This window comes from Microtus oregoni, unplaced genomic scaffold (genome assembly GCF_018167655.1).
Source record: "Microtus oregoni isolate MIOR12 unplaced genomic scaffold, Mior012 000023F_ref0000262, whole genome shotgun sequence".
NCBI lineage: Eukaryota > Metazoa > Chordata > Mammalia > Rodentia > Cricetidae > Microtus > Microtus oregoni.
This window is the reverse complement of record NW_024543082.1, coordinates 3,835,367-3,847,930: the sequence shown is the minus strand read 5'-3', so window position 1 is coordinate 3,847,930 and position 12,564 is coordinate 3,835,367. Positions and strand designations below refer to the sequence as shown.

The following is a 12,564-nucleotide window of genomic DNA, read 5'->3' as shown; positions in this document are numbered from 1 at the left end:
GTAATGTTAAACTAATTAATCATAAACGGATGCTTTAGCAGCTCCAGGAGCCAAAGTGGACTTGGAATTACAAAGATGTAGATGATGCATATGGTCTTATTAAGATGGAGGGAAAGGTGAGGCGGAGCGCTCTCCATTGCCTTCGTGCAGTCTGTTATCTTACTGGACTCTTTCCCCAGAACCACTAAAACCTATGTGGGAAAATCTACAAATAACTTCCTGTAATGAGAAAAGGGGTCCAGCAGAGTGGGGGACCAAAGCCCTGGTTCGGTCGCATTTTATCTTTTTGTGACTGAATACATCACTCAACTGATTTAACGAACATTAAGAATCAACTAAATGAAGTCAAGATTTATCTATGTTCTGTTTTTATTTTCTAAGTATAAAATTGATATTTTTACATGAGCTTGGCTTCTGAAACAAAGTAGTTTACAGTTTATACTCCTTATAAGAGCAGTGGTCACGAAAACCTGCCTGTTTCACTATTCCCAAATCCGCACTCCACTCTTCTAAAAAATAAATAAATAAATAAAAAACAACACTTTACTAAACTCAGGAGAGATGGAAAAACGTGAGACAGTTTAATGTTGAATATATACAGCCTGGCCAGATCTATTAAATAATTTAAATAGTTAAATGAGCTTAGTAAATTTAATTTTTAATTAAAAATACTAAATCTGTTAACAATAAAAATATCTCACAGCTACTCAAAGAATTCAAAATGGAGAAGAAAGAAACTCCAAACCATTTTTGCTCCTCAGTGAGAATGAGGGCTGGAGTGTGACTCAGTTGCTCGGGCACTTGCCTAGTATATGTGGAGCCATGGGTTCACTCCTCAACACTGATTTAAAAAATAATGAGCTGGATAAAAATAGGATGTGAACATAAATCCCACTAACTCTTTAGCACACTGAGAGGTGATGTTTTGGTTATGAACTGGTTAGAAAGAGAATCTCCTCTATTTATATTTAAAGAAACAAATATGCCTGATAATTATCCATATGTTCTCTAATTAGAATGTATTTTAAGCCAGCTTTTATATGTCTAGGAACACTGAGATAATAAAGACTCTTGAGAACTACCCATTGCCACGCATAGCTGGTACAGAGCTTGCTTACTGGCACTCAAATGTGTATCCCTGGCATGCACAGTGTTTATCTCAGTTGATGCAATACTAAGTGATTTTCTGAGCTTGTTGGCCCTTGGCCAGTTATTAGCCTGGGTACCCTCCTTAACTTTGAGTTTGGGGTCAAAGGCTCTAGTATTTGTTAAAAGGATTGAGCCCCTTTTAGGGAAAGTAGTCCTTGAGTGGTATTTAGACTTTGCCTTCATGTTGATTGGATAGGCTGGTCACTACTTCCATAACCATAGTAACCATGAAAATGTCATGGCTCCATTAACGGGTATGGAATTAAGATCCATGCCTGGGACGTGGAGATGAAACAGATCTTTGATGACTTTCTGCTGTCTCCGGAAATAAGTCACTCTGTCCCTAGAGCATAAACTGAAGGGCCTCACACTCAGCCAGAGAGAGAGATCCTTCCCCACCTTGGGATCCCGACAGAGAGAAGCAGAAGACTTTGTCCCCCTGGGTAAGGACAAGACAGTGTAACTATGGGTTCTCTGGATGTGGCAAGCACATGCCAAGCAGTGGGGGTGTCTCGAGAAGTCTAGTTTAAGACTCGGCTACCTATCTTTCCATCTTAAGGAATGAAAGAACATGATATCAGGCAGTGTTACTAGCAAGGTCTGAATTATCAGTCCTCTCTGGGTCAAGGAAAACCTTGTGTATAACTCAGAGTACCTACCAGAAAAGGTGTAGTAAGTGGGGCAGGGACTGGCAGCAGTCAGGCTGCCTGGCACACGTGTGACAGGCCTTAAGGAAGGTGCATCTTCCCAGGAACAGTAAGGGACATTGCACTGTGCTCTCTGTGAAAACAGGCTGGGGCTTTGACTGTTTCTGGTACCTCTAGTTGGAATAGTTGACACACTTATTATCGTGCATTTATTAATACTTTGATTTGGTTTGTACAGGTTGGGGGATAATGCTAGTCTGCTGAAACTGGATGAGGGAAAAGACAATGCCATTCATCGCATTAGTGGTTACCAGGCAACTGACTGGATGTTTTGTGTTGCTTCCAGTAACACACAGTGTCTGGCCAGAGTGGGGTGTCTGTGACCAAAGAACTGTGAAGTTTGTCTCAGTCTTTAGAAGTGAGTGGGAGTCAGAGAATGCACACACCTGGCAATGATCTTCTCTAGAAACGAGCCCCAGTTCCAGAGCTTTAGGTTCCTAAAGCCATAGCTTATTTCTACAGTGGCTGTCTCCTCAGAGTCTGCCACAAAAGAAACCTGCTTCACAGAAAATGTTTCCTTGTACTTTTTAATGGAAAGCTATCAGAATCTTGGTCAGTAAGCACCTTCGCAATTTTCCTAGCCACTTGGGGAAAGCCAAGAGCCATGTTTGAAATGAGAGCCCTTTCGGTAGGGCTGAAAGCTCAAGATTCTGCCACGTAGTCCTTAGGAAAGTGGCTGCTCTAATTTCAGTGGGCACAGTAGATGGCAAGGCCACAGGAGAGGAGCTATCCATATGTAATCTCCGGTTAATGCCTTTGGGAATGAAACAAACGAGTGGGAAACTTCATAGGTAGCAAAAGTAGGCAGGGTACCAGGTTTGCACATCAGCAGGATTTTGCTGGTCTTCATTTCTTTTCCTGCTCAGAACCAAATGATGAGGGATAATAGTAGATACAACAGACCATGTGGCAACCACACTGCATTCTGTAGAGGAGATCAAAGTAATAGCTCATAGTATACTGCACTTTAAAAGATGATGATGCTAATAGTAGTGCCGAGTGTATATGGAGAATTTAATCTATTCTGAAGGATGTTAGAAGATAGTCATCTGCTCAGCATACTGTAATCCCAGCACTCAGTGGGTAGAAGCAGAAGGGCCAGGAGTTCAAAGTCAGCTTCAGCTACAAAATGAGTTTGATGTCAGTTTGTACACAAAGATACTCCTCAAGTCAAGTTATTATCTTCTGGTTTGTCTGAGAAGCTTTGCTGAGGGAGGGGGGCTGAAGAGGAAAGAGAGAGTGAGGAGGGTGGGCCATTGGTTGTGTAGAACATGAAGAACTCAGGAGATACAGCTCCAGACTCGATGTTCGTGCTGCAAGGCAGTGAAGAGCCAAGATGTGGCCCATGGACCGCAAGACTGAGCTTTGTACTTCTCGGGTAGGCAGTGCTGTCTTTGCCTCCTGGGCTCTGCTGGCCCAGAAATGAAAGATCTGAGATCACTTAGCTCAACTCCTGTCTTAGGGTTTCTGTTGCTGTGAAGAGACACCATGACCCCAGCAACTCTTACAAATGTTTTATTGGAGCTGGCTTACAGTTTTAAGGTTTAGTCCATTATCGTCATGATGGGATACGGGGAAGTGTGCGGGCAGTTATGGTTGCTGCTGGACAGGGAGCTGAGAGTTCTGCATCTTGATCCACAGGCAGCAGAAAGACTCTGAGTCACTAGATGTGGCTTGAGCACATATGCGACCTCAAAACTCACCACCACGATGACACACTTCCTCCAACAAGACCACACCTCCTAGTAGTGCCACTCCCTCTGGGCCAAGCACTCAAACACATGATTCTACGGGGGCCATACCTATTCAAACCATCCCAACTCTCTTATTTTATAAGGGAGGAAACTGAGTCACAAGGGCATCGTGTTATCTTAAGTGAGTGTCATTGCTGGGAGCAGAATCCATCTATATTTCCTTCTGGTCCAGTGATAATGATGCCCTGACTGATAGACAGCTGTGCATTTGAGGATGTCAAGGAAAAAATATGGGAGAGCCAGGGAGAGGGGGAGAGCGGCAGAAGCAGCTATACAGATAAAAAGTCTAAAAGAACCGTGATCTCCTTTCTTGCTGGCAGTGTCTCAAAAATAAACAAGATCTAGGTGTTCTCTAAAAGAGACAGAACCATCACACAAAAGAGCCGCTCAGCGGACCGGCCACAGGCCCAGCAGAGCCGTTTGTTTCTGCTCACCCAGCTCCCTATGGTTCGCTCACTTAGGCTCCTTAACTTTCCTCTTTCTTTCTTAAGGTGGTGGACTCTCCCTGCCACCCTGCCTTTCACGTTTTGTTGGCAACTGTCCTTTTACTCGGGGCCATTTTAGAACCTGACTGCCCGTTTCCCTCGGGTTCTAGGTTATGAGTAACATGATGAACTTGGTATGTAACTGCCTGGGTGTCTCGGTGTCCTGCACAGGAACTGTAGGGAGAACACGAGCAAACGCATGAGCCAGCTGTCTCTTACCGCTGCTGTGCAGGGTGTTGCCTTGGCATTTTCTGTGACCCATAACTGCTTGTTAGTTTTAGCAAGACAGCTCCCTGCCTACTGATGAGGAAACATAAAAACATTTTCTGTGGTGGTCTCTAGAATATGCTAGCTCTGGTCTCTTTTTTTTTTTTTTTTTTTTTTTTTTAGTGTTTTTCTGTGGTCTCAGGCTTAGGGTAGAGAGGATCTTGGAGAACTGCCAACATCCCAATGCCCATGGGGAGCCCCTTCCCACCACCTCTGTTGGTGGCTCAAACCCTTCTCTTTCTGTATTCTATCTATCTAGCTTCTATCTCTGTGGAAGAACTTATTTAATATTACTTTAAATCATAGTTATTTGAGGGTTTGTCTTACATGGTGAACCCTGGGGTGCGCAGTAATCCCGCCCCACTCCTTGATCTCTCGCAGCCCCTAACACAGCGCCTGCCCCACTCTCTATAAATATTTGAACGAGTGACAAGCTGCTAACAGGCTCCTGAGTTGGCCACAGTGGGACATCTGTAATAACTAGAAAGTTCTGTGTTCCCTGGGTAGGGGCAGAAGGGAAACAGCGCAGTGACAGAGGTAATGAGTGTTTTACTCTTCTGCTTTTCTTGTGCCCTGTGTGACCAAAGCTGAACACCGGGCTCCTCTCCAGGACAGGAAACCTGAAAACTGTAGAGAGTTGTGTATAAATGGGAGAAGAAGAACCTTCTCGGGTGTGAACCTAGTTGAGAGGACAGCCTTGTGAGGCCTTTTCAGTGTTTTATCCCCCTGCCCATAGCTACCCTGGGGGTCATCTGCTGATGATTGCCCCTAGCTTCCTGTGTTTCCCTGAGATGGTGGCTCTCTGGCCTCTGGGCGTGGTTGGCCTATGGGAGGTCAGGCTACACATGCCAGAGTTACTCTAGAGGGGGCTTAACTACTGCACAGTGAAGCTTAACGTGCCAATAGCTCAACTTCCATACCTGTCAGCCAGGCCACGAGGAGGTACATTTTATAGTTTCTTCAAAGGCCTCCAGAAAGAATGAACCCAGCTACTCTAACCCATTGATAAATAAACCCCTATCCATCCCAGCTCTTCCTTCCCCTTGCTGTGCTTCCAGGGAGAGTGTCTAAACTGAGGATTTTCCTGACATCTCTCCACCAAGGTCTATTTCATGAAGAACCTGGACAAAAAAAATGACAGAAGTAGGAAATATGGGAGGGCTTCAGTGCTGTCCCCTAGAAGGCAGAACTATTAAAGTCAGCACTTCCTTTTTCTCCCCCTTTCCCTCTTCTATTTCAAAGCGCAAGGTTGGTTTTTTTTCCCCTGACAGTTATATAAATAGTCTAATTTTTCAGTGTTCTAAGTCAGCAAACGGTGCTGATAATGATCCGTAATTCTGTAAAGGACAGTTGTTTCACGTGACAACAGCCGGAGATATTCTAGCTCTCTTAAGGGAATGCACAGAAGGGCTCATGCCATGCTAAAAACAGAGATGGAGCTCAGAGGCCATTAGATATCAGAATGGATTTGTGCTTGCGTGCTTGGCTTAACCTTTAAACTTCCACGGAGACCTTCTAGACTAAGAGACCTTATCAGCCTGGGCCAGCTTTGGGATGGAGCATGTGGACGTGGGGGACAGCTGAAATGAATGGGGACTGTGGGAAAGGAAAATAAAGGAACCTTCATTAAGCCTCCCCCGGTGTTAATGAACTACAACGGAGCTCACAGAGCCCAGAGTAAATGCTGCCACTGAGGAACATTTATCATCATCTGAGAAGATTTGTAGCAAAAAGTGAGAGTGTGAATAACCTGGCTCCTGGTCCTACGGGCATCATGTGTGCAGAAGAGTTACCCGAGGATGCCACATTACATGGCCACTTTGATAGACAATTAATAGGAGGGAACCGTTCAAAATAACCAGGATCGCCACGGCACTGTGTTGGTGGGGGTTTTCCTTTTGTCTCGTTCCTTCCCGGAGAGCTTTTTGCTGGCCTAGTAGGAAACAACATACATGTTCTCGAGTTTTTAATAGGCAGGCAAAAATGGGAATGGATGTAAATAAAACCCAGCGTGAAAGGAGACAGCAGGTCGAGGAAGTTCCTGCAGATGCATTAGGGACATCCCCTGGTGCCGTTCGACATCAAGTCACATAGGGAGAAGAAGGGGGCCCACAGATCTTATTTTCGAGTGGAAGAAAATATTGTGGCCTCTAAATTCTGAGTTTATGAACACCCTGGCTAGTGGCTCCTACCTACCTGAGGTCTTTTGGCAGGCATGAGAAGAGAGGGAGGTAGGAAGGAAGGACACCTTTGGCTGGTGACAGGAAGCTGTTTAATTACCACATCTTTACCATCTCTGCCATATTGTAGGGCACAGTTACGCCTTGGGTACAGCTCTCTCTAGAATAAGACAGATACCTTTGCTTCCTTCAGCTCATCCCATGATCCACTACTTCCAAAGAGTGCTGTGTGGAAAGTAGCTTCCTTGGCTTTGAGGATTCCATAGGAGTTGGATAAGGTGATTGTGCTGATGTGTGTTAGTCTTTGGCATACAGTCCATGATGGTTCTCAGTTGAAATGTCTCAGCTTTACACAAGGACTTTCCTGGGGTCTATCATAGATACAGAAACCAAACCTATTCCAGTCTCTCAGGCTTTTGGTTTTGGGTTGTCCCCTTCTCCAGGTACCCCTCTCCCAGCCATGCCCAGTGATGGCTACCTTTTCAGTCTGCTCCCCCGCCCCTAAGTGTTTACTCTGCCTTGCCTCCTAGAATGCCTACGTCAACATCAACCGCATCATGTCTGTCGCTTCCCGCCTCTCAGAGGCCGGCCATTATGCCTCCCAGCAAATCAAGCAGATCTCCACGCAGCTAGACCAGGAGTGGAAGAGTTTTGCTGCCGCGCTGGATGAACGCAGCACCATCCTGGCCATGTCTGCCGTGTTCCACCAGAAGGCAGAGCAGGTAAGACCCAGAGACCTGTCATAGACGGGAGTAGTGGGAAGTGTGCAAGAGCAGGGCACGGCAGCACAGGAACATGCGTGCACGCTCTCCACAGACAACCTTAAAGTCCCGCTGAATAGCTTCGGTAATAAGCCTTGTTTTCCATATCTATATATGGCGTGTGTGTACGTGTGTCTTGACTATCTGACTAATGTACTCTGATTGGAGACAAAGGAATGAAACAAGAGTGCCAACTTGAGGGCCAAGCAGAGGAAACTAATTTTACATGAAGCATTTGTTAGGCATTTGCTGTGGGTAATAATAAGTTAGTAATGATGTAGTGGGTGGAAATAGCGGTTACTGGTGCTACATGCAGTAGCTGTGTGCGCCCATTTTACAAAGAGGAACACTGAATTTCAGGGCACATGACCTGCCTTAGAGCCTGTGGTGCGTCAGATCCTGGAGAACCAGTTGTCAGTAACATTGCCATATGTTAAAAGCATCCTTAAAGCTCACCACTTCCTGGGTACTACATCTCAGTATAATCTATGGTCTTGGGGTTATTTTTATGTTCTCTGTGACTGAAATGCCATAGAGTTGTGTGCTGCTAGTAGGCCCCCCTTCCCACTTCACATTCAGTAATGTCACACTGGTAGGCTAAAGTGTTAAAAATGGGAGAGTCTTACGTCATGGAAGCCATCAAACGCTGCAGTGCAGGGCTAGATGATCTTCTCTGGAGTGCTGAGAAAAGGGGAGGGTGAGATTTTGCAGTTACAGTGTGAACAGCACATAAAGTCCAGGAATACCTCTCAGTATTCACACTCAAGTCACCGAGGGGCAAGCTGTGGGTTACTCCTTAACGTAAGCAAAGACATCGCAACGTTGTGTGGGAGCGATTGAAGCTTGTCACTTACTACCAACTGTAGGTTGGCTGTGGACACAAGCGTTTATCCAAAGCACCTGTGAGAGTGGGAGGCCGCAGGAAACTACAATATGAGGCATTGTGTGTGCTAGTCTCTGTAAAGTGTAGATTACATATTCTTTATATTAATAAAACTTGTAATGTACTCGTATCAATACACACACACACACACACACACACACACACACAAACGCACACACATCCATGTAAGTACTAATTGTTAAACATTTTCTCAAATCCACTGCTAAAATCCTACAGTCTGGGCTGCTGAGGTTTGAAGCCAGAAGTGACTAACATTAAATACCTGTAATCTTCTAAGTTCCTTTTGTGGCATTCTGGTTAGGTAGCCCACCTGTAAAGGAGTTTCAGACACATAATGGTATCTTAAGTTCCTCCTCCTAACCAGTCTAACAGGGATGGCAACAACATGGAACCATTGAAGGATCCTTGACTTTGAGGCCAGACATGAGGGTTCTGTACCCTGTCCCCTACTTCCTAAGTTTTGGACATGTCAATGCCATGTCCTCTTCTCTGGTGTGAGCCTATTGTCAGTCTCAAGGGCTGCTGGGAGGAGACAGGCTGTGATGGATGGGCCCAGTAAGCCACCTAATATGTTACAACCGGCCGCTGTTACTACCATGTGTATTTGCTGAACACACTGACATAGCATCCTTTTATTTTTTTCACCTGTGTTTAGTTCCATCCGTAGCTGTCCCCCACTCTGAGATAAATACTTGCTATGAATCAAAACCATGGGCCTACACTTTGAGAGGGACCTAGCCATATCTTTTCTTGGAACTAAGTAGTGGCTGGTGCCTTCTTAGGATCCTAAGGACATTGGTGTCCAGCCTGTTCTGTCTTCAGCTCTATCGTTTGCTCCCTTTGTTCTGGGTTTATCTAGTTAGCAAAGAAGACTTGGTCTCTCCCTCTGTCTCTGGCTTCCTTGCTTTAGCCGTATAGGGCCTGCTATAGGACTCCTATGATTGAAACAGGGAAATCCCTCTCTCCTCGGGGGACCCCAGAATGTCAAGTTGCTCCCAGGTTCCTCTGTGAAGTACTGAGGGGTAGAACAATAACCCAGCAGGAAGCTTCCCAGTATGTCCCATGTGACACTGAATAGTACCTGGCAGTTCTTCTATAACTGCCAAGAGATGCCTAAAGACACAGAATATAAAACCGAGTGGAGCAGCCAACAGGCCAGGGGCTAAAAACTGACAGATGCCAGGATGAGTGGTCACATATTTGCAGAAGAAAACACAGGGCCAGAACTGAGAGGAACTGCTGGTTTGGGATGTTCTGCCTTGGATTGGTTTGCCTCAAAAGCAAGTTTATTTGTATCTATTTTAGCACAGTTTTCTCAGGTGTTTCCAGTCCTTTGGGGGAAGTCACAAAACCATGTTTATCTTTGGTTGGGGAGGAAGGAAGGAAGGAAGGAAGAAAGGAAGGAAGGAAGGAAGGAAGGACTCAAGACTATTTTTTATGCATTTAATTAGGCGGCTCTTTATTGTCCTCTATGGGCTGTTCTAGGCAATGAGATAATAAGGTATTTAGGCAATTAATTTAAATGGAACTATGCACCCAGGCAAGGGAATCACAGACAGTACCATTCCAGACTGTTGGGTGAAGAATTATTAGACTTTTAAAGGTGAATTTTTTCTACCCAATAAACCTGAGTGGTTTTAGATAGCTCACCATTTGTACACAGAGACCCACAGTTTTCTACAGTTGTTAATTTTAATTTTTAAATAATCTATTGTCTGCTAAGGTCTGTCTGTGCACCACATCCCAAGACCCACTGCCTCTATAGGAACTGTGCAGTCTGCCCTGCTATGTCCCTCTGTGTTAAGCCCTCAAGAGCACGGGTCAAATGAAAGTCCTGTTGAGCCTTACTCTACATACCCTATAGGAGGTGCCAAGGATACTCTTGAGGTGTTCATTGCCTCTCCCCCATAATTCCCTGTGCACAGAAAGCACAGCCAGCAAACTCTCATTGTATTTCATTCAACCCCTGTCACATGCCCAAATGGACAAAGAGTGCCCATTATCTATGGGCTCTAGTGGGCTGTATAGGTGCCTGTGCTTTGCAGATGTTGCGTGGGCACACCCTATTGAACATCCAGATGCCTGGCCCTGCCCAGTTCTTGTAAAAACTATACTTTCCAAATGTCTCCTTGGCTGACCTTTGTAGCAGGGGGTTAGTTTAGCCTTCTGAAGGTATTTCTGAAGTACCACAATTTCTCCTCATTGCTCCCAAGGTGTCTGGCCCTCTCTGCTGTTTAACTTACTCCTTCTCCATCCTGTGCCCCAGACTCGCTCACCTGCCATCTCTTTCCAGTTTCTGTCAGGAGTGGATGCCTGGTGCAAGATGTGCAGCGAAGGTGGCCTTCCCTCCGAGATGCAGGACCTGGAGCTGGCCATCCACCATCACCAGTCCTTGTATGAGCAGGTGACCCAGGCCTACACGGAGGTAAGGACCTGAAGGACAATTGAGGATCTGTGTGTGTTGGCTGACGGGGCCAGAGTGCTGGTGTTTGTGATGTTGAATAACCTGGGTTGGACTTTAAGGAAAGAAAGTTTTCCTCTTTCTAGAGGCGTTCTTAGGAACCTTGACCTGTGAGCTCTGGAGTCTCTAGCCAGAGGCATATATGGTTTGTGCTTTTACCAGGCCCACTCTGGTGCATTCTGCCTCCTGCACATATACCTAGACACCACTTCACCTTGTGTGGATGGTAAATGTTCTCTTGTGGGAGAGAAGGTGTGAAGAAGCAAGGCTGACTCTTCAGAATCTGCCTTCCTATTGATAAAAGAATGTGTAACACCAGCGCTCACACCCCTGTAAACAAACAAACAAACAAACAAACCCACTGAGCACATGCTTTCTCCTGAAAGAGCCAAAGGAAGTTCCATTGAGTGCAGGAATAGGAAGCTGCCATTCATGCAAAGGGCAAAGTGAAAGCCTCTTCCACTCGAAAAGAAAAAAAATCAAAGGCGGGAAATGCTGAAGGGGGGAAGGTGAAAACAGGAATTTTGTGGGATACTCCCAAAGGGGCCACATGTACATATGTGTAGACAAACACAAGTGTGAATGTTGCTAACTAGCCTGGATTCCAAGGAAAAGGTTGAGTGAAAGAGATGGGCGGCTAGGAAGCCAGATAAAGAGAGCAGTTGATCTCAGATCTGCTGGCGCGTCTCCTCTGGGGCAAGGTTGGGGAGAAGCGGTCATGGCCATGGCTTCCCACCCTGCCTGCATCTGACTGCCCTGAGAAGGCTATGTCTTCAGGCTTTTCCTCTAGACTGAAGAAGAATGCCAGAAACTGGGGATTCTCACCTGCATTTTAATAACTGTTGCTCCAGGTGAGTTTTCATGGTCAGAGGGAGGGTTTTGCCAGAGTGAAGACACTTTGAGTCTTGGACTCCCCAGCTTGTTAGCTGTGTGACCCCAGTCAAATAGCTTCCGCATGCTGGGCTTTGGGTTCCTCTGTGAAGCGAACCTCCTGAGTAGCGTCAAGCAATGTAAGGATGATGTGTGTCGTGTACCTGGACGACAGACGGGGAAGAGTTTGGTCAGGAGAGGAAGCACACAGGGTGCTTTTGAGCTCAATCAAATCTCCCCAGTTCTGAAACAAGTGGCCCCAAGGCTTCATCTTGAGACAGATCTGGGCCTCTACCTGTGCTCTTACCAAAGTAGAGAGCAGATGAGGCTGATGCCTGTAACCACTCATTCATATCCATGAGGGGACATTCACAGATGGACAAACCGTTGCCCCTCTTCATCTCGAGCTGGAGCTCCTCTAAGCCTCTGCAGTTGTGGAGACCGAGGCATGGAGATGTATAACAGGAGGGGCTGCTTGTTGGGGTTTCTGTCCTGCCCAGTTCCCACAGCCGGTAAGCCCCAAAGAAATTACACAGAAGTCTATATTAATGATAAACTGATTGGCCCATTAGCTTAGGCTTTGTATTAACTCTTATATCTTATATTAACCCATTATTCTTATCTATTGTTAGCCACATGGCTCGGTACCTTTTTTTGGCAGGGTAGATCACATCTTACTTCTTCTGTGGTCTGGGAAGGACTGGGGAAAGAGCTTCCTTCTTCCCAGAATACTCCTGTTCTCTTTGCCCCACCTCTGCTTCCTGTCTGGTTGTATACTTGCCTATACTCCCTGCCTGGCTACTGGTCAATCAGCGTTTATTTAAAACATGTTTGACAGAATACAGACAATTCTCCCACAACAGAGATGGATGTTATGTTGACTCGAATGTCTGGGACATGGCCCACTGTCTTCACCACCCAGCCCTTGGTAGAGTATTAAGATACAGTGTTTGTTCAGAGTTCCCCATGGAGAACTGCCCTGGCTTTAGCCCTCGGACGCCATCTGTTCACATCTCTGGAGGGTAT

At 45.8% G+C, this 12,564-nt stretch overlaps 1 protein-coding gene across 13 annotated transcripts in view; it reads left to right on the top strand.

Annotated features, from left to right (window-relative positions):
* Positions 1-12,564, top strand: part of LOC121461681 (kalirin) — a 463,010-nt gene that overhangs the window by 245,256 nt on the left and 205,190 nt on the right. For all 13 annotated transcript variants that reach the window (XM_041672803.1, XM_041672804.1, XM_041672802.1 and 10 more), the window contains exons 7-8: positions 7,073-7,264; positions 10,501-10,632. In XM_041672803.1, the coding sequence (XP_041528737.1) occupies positions 7,073-7,264; positions 10,501-10,632 (324 nt within the window). The remainder of the gene's footprint in view (positions 1-7,072; positions 7,265-10,500; positions 10,633-12,564) is intronic.